At 47.0% G+C, this 9,505-nt stretch overlaps 2 protein-coding genes across 2 annotated transcripts; both read right to left on the bottom strand.

Annotated features, from left to right (window-relative positions):
* Positions 1-1,779: 1,779 nt before the first annotated feature.
* On the bottom strand, positions 1,780-2,850 carry F5J12DRAFT_428768 (uncharacterized protein). The gene is made up of 3 exons (XM_051739384.1): positions 2,619-2,850; positions 1,888-2,549; positions 1,780-1,833 (listed from the first exon to the last, which is right to left on the bottom strand). Exon 2 carries the CDS (start codon positions 2,424-2,426, stop codon positions 1,941-1,943), a length of 486 nt encoding a protein of 161 aa, XP_051595910.1. The 5' UTR covers positions 2,427-2,549; positions 2,619-2,850; the 3' UTR covers positions 1,780-1,833; positions 1,888-1,940.
* On the bottom strand, positions 2,690-4,352 carry F5J12DRAFT_858664 (P-loop containing nucleoside triphosphate hydrolase protein). The gene is made up of 7 exons (XM_051746776.1): positions 3,871-4,352; positions 3,796-3,820; positions 3,711-3,738; positions 3,622-3,655; positions 3,363-3,571; positions 2,971-3,308; positions 2,690-2,906 (listed from the first exon to the last, which is right to left on the bottom strand). The coding sequence occupies exons 1-6, from the start codon at positions 3,994-3,996 to the stop codon at positions 2,996-2,998; spliced, it is 735 nt and encodes a 244-aa protein (XP_051595911.1). The 5' UTR covers positions 3,997-4,352; the 3' UTR covers positions 2,690-2,906; positions 2,971-2,995.
* Between the last annotated feature and the right edge of the window lie 5,153 nt (positions 4,353-9,505).

The following is a 9,505-nucleotide window of genomic DNA, read 5'->3' on the forward strand; positions in this document are numbered from 1 at the left end:
CTTCAGTGGATTTCCAACCCCAGTACCATTGATGACGTGGGGACGGAGGTCCAGATAGTGGTTGACGAGCCAGGGCGACCCGAAGTGGAGTATGATAGACGAAACAGAATCGGGGCTATCGAATAGCGCATTGAAGGAAGTATCAGATAACGTCCGTGCCAACGCTTTGAGCTTGTCGAACTTCTGTGAGTAATTCATGACGTTCTTCTGAAACATGTCCAGATAACACAGCAATCGGTCGTCGTCGTCGCTCGAGATACATCGGATGTGCTGCAGCCCACTGGTGACGCAGTAACTGATTAACCTTTGCCACTCCGGGAGAGACGGAAGACGATTGCAAACGTCATTGACAAGGATATAAGTAATCGACGACAAGGCGAGCTGTTGGTGTGCGGTTGCTGGTAAAATGTAGAATTCCCGTAGGTCAAGACGGACAGTTGGTTGGTTGGTCAGATATTCCTGAAACAAATGTAGTTGAATATGTTCCACTTCAGCAATGTAATTACTTACCTTCACGCTAAAGTGAGACAAGGACAGTATCCTTGTCTTTTCGTCCAAGCTCACAAGGCTACTGCAAGCGTTGAGGAGGCAATCCTCATCTATCACACCCGTCTCGTCGTCTATGGTAAGCTTCCCAATCTCAATCTTTACGGCCTCCATGACTGCTTGGATGTGCAAAGGCCGCAGGGAAACAACAAGCCAGCAAAGAACCCGCAGAACGACACGCTTCCAAAAAGGCTTCTCGTTAATCGCGGAGAGTATTCTGTAATACGTTTCGTTGAGGTCTTCTGGAAGTGTATTGAGAACGTGATCGATTTCTCCTGTCCCTATGCATTTCTCTAGCCTGTCGAGTTGGCATTGCGCCCACCGAAACCTACGCACAATGCATCAAATGTGGAGTGCGCGAGCACCATGTATATGACTTACATGCCATCCGACTTCTCAACCAAGCGTTCCAGTATCTCTGTACGAACTCTGTCCGGCAAACATCTGAGAGTGCGCCGACAACCAAGCTCTTGAACGACGAGAGCATGCAAGTCGTCGCGCCGAGTTCGCCATTTCTCTTCAAGGGAAATCGTAGCTGAGAAAAAGAACACGTCTTTATACACCTCTTCATATGCTTTTCGAACCCGAGGTTCATCTCTACTCGTCAAGAAAAAGGAAAGATGCCCAGTATTCATCCGAGATATGATCTTGAGTAATTCCCTCCCGCATGCGTCCTCACATTCGTCAAGGGCATCAAGTACAACAATTGGTCGTTCGTGAAGCCTAGAGGACCTTAACAGCCAGTCAAGGAGAATGGCGTGATCGCTAGGCAGAGGAAACCCGCGTGACTGACGCTCTTGAACATCCGGGAACAAGGGCAGCCAATTCTTGTCAGACTGACGAAAGAATTGAGCGACCAACGAACGAAGAATGTCTGTAACTTGGACATCCCCCGCCGTTTGGTAGTCACAATAGAAGTATCCCAGTGTACAGTTTCTTTTCTCGAGTCCATCTATGACAGCAGAGCTATTTACCGAAATTCCAGATCAATCACGTGACTGTGATCCTTGGCTGAAGGGAGGGTCAACTCACGATATGACTGTCTTCCCCGCTCCAGCTAACGACGTGCATAAGTAGGAAAGCCATCGGACGAGGTATGTGGAAACACCGTACGTTTTCCGTACATCCAGAGTAAACCGCCTCCCCTCGATTCATACCAACGGGTAAAACACTCGTCCCGAAATAACCACGTGCACGTGGACCCTTGACGCTTTCTCCGAGTCAATGCATGTTTTTCTGAGCAATCGATGCATTGAAGCCACTCTAGAACCTTAGACTGACATACATCTGCGAATTAAAATATGACAATGTGTACAAAAACTACGAAGGTGTCATAATTACCTCGTTCAGTATCTTCCCTCTGGGTCACCAGGTCATGCAAGGACAAGACACGATCACTGACAGTGGTCAGCCAACCAATTGCTGGGCACCGACGACGTTACGCACAGTGTTGCAGCCTGAAGCAATAGAGACATATCGCCTTTAGAGCGTTGGAGGGTAGTCAACCACTTCTGCAGTTCTTTCTCTTTCTCTGGCCACAGAAACCTGGAATGCCAGGATTTATGCGTAGTTTCCAATTGATGGACTAGGTCTCGCGAAACCTTGTCGCAATTTTCGAGCGAATCCCTTACAGGCACTATAGCAGGAAGGTGATGTTTGACGGTACCCGAGTCTTGCCTGTGGGTCACAACAGACAGCTGAGTCTGCACAGCAGTCAACACCATCCGAAACGACTGAACCTCCTCTAATACTTTGCGACGGGATTGCTCGGCTTTCATCATAGACAGCGCAAAAGAGCTGAGAGTAAGCAATATGCGATGTGCCCCATCGGCATTGGCTTGCAAGGTCGCCAAAGCCGAAAGGATCGTCAGAGGATCCATGAAGACGTTACCTCCTGAGGCAGCTTGGAGGATGCGATGTCAAGGCTGTTCGATGAGTATCAAATTAAGCCAACGGCAAGCGTCGACCATCTTGAGAGCCGGTGTGGAGCAATCCTTCAAATTCTTGGATCAAATTGATCATGGAGTAGGTCTGCGGGGCCCGGCAGAACGCTGGCAGGCCCTGGGGCTTACCGGGAAAGAGGCACATGGTAAATGAAATGCGATAAAGCAAATTTGGCCGGCCGCAGGCTGTACTGTAGGACCTCGTGTTGTTGAAGCGCCGGGCACAATTGTCTTCCTTGCCTTGCGTCGACGGCGTGTTTGATGCCTGCGATAGAAGCGAGAACACCCAAAGAATGGCGACTGCATCGGAAACAGGTTCACATACTTAACGATCCATGCATTTCGCACCAAATTCTGCAGTTAGGGGGCCCGTCTAAAGTCCCCTTGTGCAGTTTCTATTAACAGCATATAAAATCCCTAACACGTAAAAAATCCATGATACGTCAACGTAACGAATTGGAATTAGCGGGAAGCCGTTGACCTATCGTCTAGACCTGAGTATAAAATCACCAGCCCCTTGTGCGCGGGTGGGTGATTAGAGTGACCGCTTCTTCCGCCGATTCTTTAGTGTTTGTGTAGAGAAACCCCTTTGCGCCGCGAGAGATCATCCCTCTCCACAAACTGGTTTCATACTCCCTGAGCTTGGCCCACCCGCCTCCCCGTAACCGTAACTTATCCCACCCAGTAGCAACTAGGACCACGGACGAGTAGAAGTTGTTGGCCTCACATATTCCGCTGAAGTAGTCGATATCGGGCCGCACAGGTCGTCTATCGTCCATGTTTTGGAGATACAGTATACCGGCGAGATGGTCACTGCGTCTGTGACAGCCTGAAGTTCAAGGCACAGACTCATCACTTAGTTGACATCCTCACCTCGTTTTCCGTAACCAATTCCGCACCAAGCGGAAGATATCATATTCAGACAAAAGTCTGCCATCCGCAAGGGAACCGATACCGGGAGTGTCAAGAAGGGTAATATTGACTCCCCGTATGTCCACAGCCGTGGCCGTTATCCGAGACGTTGGATTATTAAAGCGGGAAGCGGTTCGGTGCAAGGAGTGTCCCGTGAGCTGGCGTATAAACTATCACATAGCTGCAGCGGTGCTTTTCACAACATCGGGTTCAACCTCACCGAGGTTTTCCCTGACCCTGAGGGCCCGATCAACCTGCAGGAAACAACGTGTGATTCATTTTCAGCTTAGAATATGTGATGGAACTCACGCGATGATCATCTCATCCTCCAGATATGCTGCGGGCTCAGATCTATCAAAAGGGACATCACTGAAGAAAAGATGGAAGGAATTACCACTCCGTCCGCATATTGAGGACCACTGAGACAAGTCAGTAAAAGATCGCGGGTCTTATAATTGACCAAATTGACCATCGTTAGGTAGTAGGAACGCATTGTACGTTGCAAGGGCAGTTGATGGTTCAGACACTTGCGCACCATGTTCGCCCAGTGGCCTACTAATAAGCAATTCTCCCAACAGGAGCATGGATAACGCATGGTGTGCGTAAGGCGTCGGTCTTCTTCGTAGTTTCAATTGCATACTCAATACCTTTGCGTGCATTACTTCCCCCATTCATATTAGCGCTTTGCGTCGACCTTGTCGCCTTTGCATCCTATCACCTTACTAGATTCCCCCTTGCTGTTGCGCGGATTGCGGAGTACTACTTGCGTTCCCGCTGTTATCGCATTCCATTTTATGTCAAGGCATGAAATAGTATCGTTGCTATGTCGGTGGGCAGCAGTTGAAAACCTAAGTCCGTTAGGAGAACAGCGTTGGCTGTTGGCATTGGGCGACCGTCGTGCGAATAACGCGAATAACTACATCAGTAAAGCTAAGCGTTCAAAAACCTGGGTTTTCAAGCGCTTAATGTTCGCCAGTGTTTGCCGAGCATTCAAAAACTGTCTAATGTGCATGCTGTAATTTGGCTGAATTTACTGATTAGTAGGTCTTTTGCAAAATTGGTATCAAATTTGGGTCCTTTTGTCTTCGCTTCACTCGATTATTAGCGAAGTCCATGTTTACCACGTGTCCTTGAAGAAACCTTCTTGGGTCCTGGCGTCAATAGCTACAAGCCTGCCACTTTGGTCATCTACGTTGCTTCATGGTGAATGCATGTCCGCGCTGCCCATCATACAGGGCAAAATGCTTGTTACACGTAGCGACGAACAAAACGTGTTATCCCGGGGATCGGATGCGCGTGGTTACGGACTGAGCATATGCGCAGCGCCGAAGGTCTACTCCAAGGAAATGTATTATTCAGAATCAGCGATATGAAACCTAGACGTGACCTGTAGAGTGGGTGGCAGCCTCATGTTTGTGCAAAGCGCCGAGCCGTGGAGTGTGCATATGGACGTTCGAACATGCCAATTTCGTGCCATGGCATTCACACATCCACACTTTCTTTCACTGTCAGAGAATAATTCGGCATTGCTAATAGCCGAACTGTAGAAACGGCGCATGTACTCTGCGAGGACTGGACACCCGAAGAACTTCCACAGTATTTTTCAGAACTCATTTGTGGATGCAGCTACAACAAGGTCCAAATTGATAGACCAGAATTGACCAACAAACACAATAAGCACTTTTCTTTAGTCCTGGAATGCAGCCAAACAATGGTGCACACTATACCTTGTTTGTAATGCTCACAAGAGCACTTTTTGTTTGGTGGCCAAACATTGGTGTGAGCTATGCCTTGTTTGTATGGCTTGGACATACTGCTATGGTGTCAAATCATACTAGTAGTGCCGTGCCTGCATGAGTCCTCATAAGCCATCCCCCTCCTTGAGTTGCCATCACAAGCAAGTGAAATGCCTGGAAATTGACACCATATCCCAGAGACCACAAAGGAGCAATGGGTCAAAATGTCCACCCACATGAGCTTGAGAGAAATTGCAAGGGTCACTGGTTACAGTCAATGGACTGTCAACCATGTCCTTCACTTGTCACACCAGACAGGCTTTGTGGTTGTCAAGTCTGGTGTAGGAAAAGTCCAAGTAGCTGTATTATATGAGCTAGATGGCTTAGGTAACAACAATAAAATGAAGGGAATGAATTGCTCATCCCAAGGGATTCTGGACTGTCAAAACTAGAAGGTGGGACTCAGCACTTCATAGCAGTAACAATTCATGACATGTGTGGCATGGTCCACAGTGTAGTACTGGCAGTGTGAGTGTTGCAAGTGGTATGCATGGTTTGTGTGCAGTTGTTGTGAGATGTGTGGTGTAGACAAAGTGAAAAAGAAACTCATAGTGACCTTCTGAGTGCCAAAATTATCATTCTGTACCTAGGTACTAATGAAGGTATGAGTTTCTCAGTGTATGAAGTAGTCACTATATTAGTACCTAATGAAGGTATGAGTTTCTACACTATGTCAGTACCAAGTAAATGAGTGGGAATCTAGCTATACTCACCTCAGTGTATGAAGTAGTCACTGAGGTGGAAAACAACAGTGCAGAAAATTTATAGTATGATAATTAGTAAGTGTGTTGACATCAGAATTTAATTCCGAGGGTTGGGGAGAAACTCTGAGCCCTCTGGGTGAAACTCTGAGACACTACTGTAACTCCAGATTGCATTCTCAACACTCCCCCTCAATCAGAATGAAGTCCAAGTGCAGATGTGAAGTGTTTTGCCTTGATGCTAGGTAGAGGTTTGGTAAGGGTATCAGTGACCATGTCATCAGTGGGACAATAAATTAAATGAAAGGAATGATTTTCCACAGCAAAATGAATGAAATGGTATCATATATCAATGTGCTTGGTGCAAGCATGATAGCTGCCATCTTTGGTAAGTGCAATGGTGGATTGACTGTTGGAATACAGTGGGATAGGGTGTTTGAGTGGTTGGAAAACTTCCCTGATGAGTTGTCAAAGCCACAGGCCCTCTTTGGCTGCATGAGTTGCTGCAATGTACTCCACTTCAGCAGTGGAGAGCATTATGAGTTCTTGTTTCCATGAAGCCCAGCTAATAGCTCCTCCATCCAGTAGATAGGCATATCCACTTATAGCCTGTTGATGCTCCTGTGAAGCTCCATCTGCATTGGTATAGCCCTTGAGGCCTCATTCTGAATTTCTGAATGTCAAAGCAAGTGCTTTTGTGCCTGAGAAATACCTGTAGATTCATTTCATGGCCTCCAAGTGAGTCATGTTGGGTGCATTGTTGAACTGTGTGACTGTGGAGACAGCAAATGCAATGTCAGGGCACATTCCAATGGCAAGGTGCATGAGGGAGCCAACAGTGGCATGGTAGGGTACATTTTTCATGCATGCAGCTTCTTTGGCTGGCTGTGGAATTTCTCCACAGGAGAGTTTTATGCTGGGGTCCATCAGAATTGCAGCTGGCTTGCAGTTGGTGAGGTTGTATTTCATTAGGATAGCCTCAATGTATGACTGCTGTGACAGGGATATGGTGCAGGCTTCTCTATTCCACATCACCTTCATTCTGAGTAGCCAACTGATGGGCCCTAGGTCAGAGATTTTGAAATGAGTGCTTATCTCCTGTTTGAATGAGTGAATTAATGATGGGGAACTGCCTGTCACAGTGCAGTCATTGACATGGCTGGCAAGGATGAGGATTTCTGATCCTATGCAACTATAGAATACTCCCCAGTCTGCATGTGCCCTGGTAAGCCCAAGGTCTGCAAGATTTGCACACAGCTTCTGGTACCACTGAAGTGCACCTTTTTTTGAGCCATATAATGCTACATTTAGCTTCCCAACTGGATGGGAAAAATTCCGCCCTTCAGCATAGCCCTCAGGGAGCTCCATGTAGATGTCTTCACCATCTCCAAGTTTTCCATTGAGGAATGCCAAGTGGAAATCAAATACGTTGATATCCCAGTCATTGTGTGTGGTGATTGCTAGTATGGTGCAAAGAGATGTGAGTCTTGTGACAGGAGCATATGTTTCATCATAGTCAACGCCCTGGATCTGAGAGTAGCCCTCAGCAACTAGGTGGGCCTTGTACTTCTCAATCTCTCCAGCAGCATTGTGTTTGATCTTGAAGACCCATTTGCATCCTACAACATTTGCACCCTTGGGGCACTCAATGACCTCCCAGGTATGTGCTTCCTCTAGGCTCTTTAATTCTGCATTTATGGCATTTTGCCACTTTGGCCAGTCAGCTCAGGATTTTACCTCCTGTACTGTCAACAGATCCAGCCCTTCAGCTTCAGCCATCCATGCCACCATAGCATACATGATGTTAGTGTTGTCTTCATCAGTAGCTAGTTCTTTGTCAAGTATGTAGGTGGCATTCTCTTGGGATTTAGGGCTGTTAGGATTGCTGTCACTCTCTTGGAGTTTTTTTACAAAGTTGAGAGGGATGTGCCCATCACAAGTGCCTTCCCCTGCATGTAGGTACCTCATATAGACTGATTCAAAGTGCTGGTGAGTAGAATGATGAAGTTGAGGTGGAGGTGTTTCAAAATTTTCTCTGAGTGGGTCTGGAATGAGTTTTGGATTTTCCAAAGTTGCTTCAGTGGGTCACTCAACTGTCTGCATGGCCTCAGAATTTCCTTGTGAAGCTGCAGAATTTTGTTTTGAGGCATCAGAATTCCCCTGCTCCCCCTCAAGTGGCACACCATGTGGTATGGACACATCTTGGCACTTGAAAATGACACTACATTCTATGCTGATTGCTCATGTGTCTGGCCAGTAGATGCAGTGGTCATTGCTCTCAGGATCAAATCCTACCCAGTGTCCATCTCAGGCTTGCATGTCTAGTTTGGAGCCAGAGGTGTCACAGACCTTGACATGACATCCCCAGACTGGAATTTCTGAGAGGTCAGGTGGTCTTTGGTAGAGCATTTCATAGGGAGTTTTTGTGCCTAGATGGCGAGTTGACAAGCAGTTTTTGAGCCAGGTCACATGCATGATGGCCTCCCCCCAGAGATTCTTGGGTAGGCTGCTGGTGTGAATCATCACACATACACGCTCAACAAGTGTTCTGTTGAGTCATTCTGCAACTCCATTGTGTTTGGGGGTATCATGGATGGTTATGCATTGTTCTGTGCCTCGGGATTTCAGATATTCCGAAAATTCCACACTAAGATACTCTCCCCCATGATCTGAGTGAAGTCACTTGACTTTAGTATTGAACTGCATGTTAAGCCATGCTTCATAGGCCTTGTATGATGTGAAGGTCTCAGCTTTCATCTTCTGGAGGTACAGCTTGGTGTAGCAGGTGTGGTCATCCATGAATGACATGTAGTACTGACTGTGGCCAGGGGTTTGGACTGGAGAAGGTCCCCAGAGATCTGTGTGGACCTTGTCACCTAGATGTTCATAGTGGAGTGGGTCATGCTCCTTCCCAATGGGCTTCCAAGTCACTTTGGCATATTCACATGAGTTGCATGTGCCCATGGTGGAATGTGCTTCATCCAGTTTAATTCCACTGATCATGCCATCCTTGAGCATGTGCTGGATGGCTTCAGGAGCAATATGGCCAAGCCTGATGTGTATCTCCTCCATGGTTAGGGATTCTGTGGCCTTGGCTAGGCCTGCAAAGGCATGACAAGCTCGTTTGAGGCAGTGGAGCCGTCTTTGCATTGGAATTTTGGCTACTTTCTTTTTCCAAGCATTGAAAATTTGACAACACTTGTCACAGAATAATGCTGCATACCCAGCAACATCAAGTTTGCTAACAGAAACAAGTGTAATTCCCATCTTGGGAGCATAGAGCACATCCTTGAGTTGAATGTGGGTCTGGGTAGTGCCATTTGGGAGTGAGATTGCAGGATCACCTTTTCTGATGGCATGGAAGGTGTGATTGTCAGCTGCAGTGATAGGTTTGGGTATGATTGGCTTGTAATTGAGGAATTTGCTGCAGTAGGAGGACGTATGATGTGAAGTGCCAGAGTTGAGCAGGATGGTCTCTTCTGTGGAATTTAGGCTTTTTCCTGCAAGCAGAGCATGGTCAAAGGTGTTTGTATATGCTTCTTCTTCATCAATAATGATATCCTGGGGGTTCAGAATTTCTTCCTCCACAATTTCTGTTAGCCAGTTG

This window comes from Pisolithus orientalis (assembly GCF_024613125.1).
Source record: "Pisolithus orientalis strain OTSU chromosome Unknown F5J12scaffold_46, whole genome shotgun sequence".
NCBI lineage: Eukaryota > Fungi > Basidiomycota > Agaricomycetes > Boletales > Pisolithaceae > Pisolithus > Pisolithus orientalis.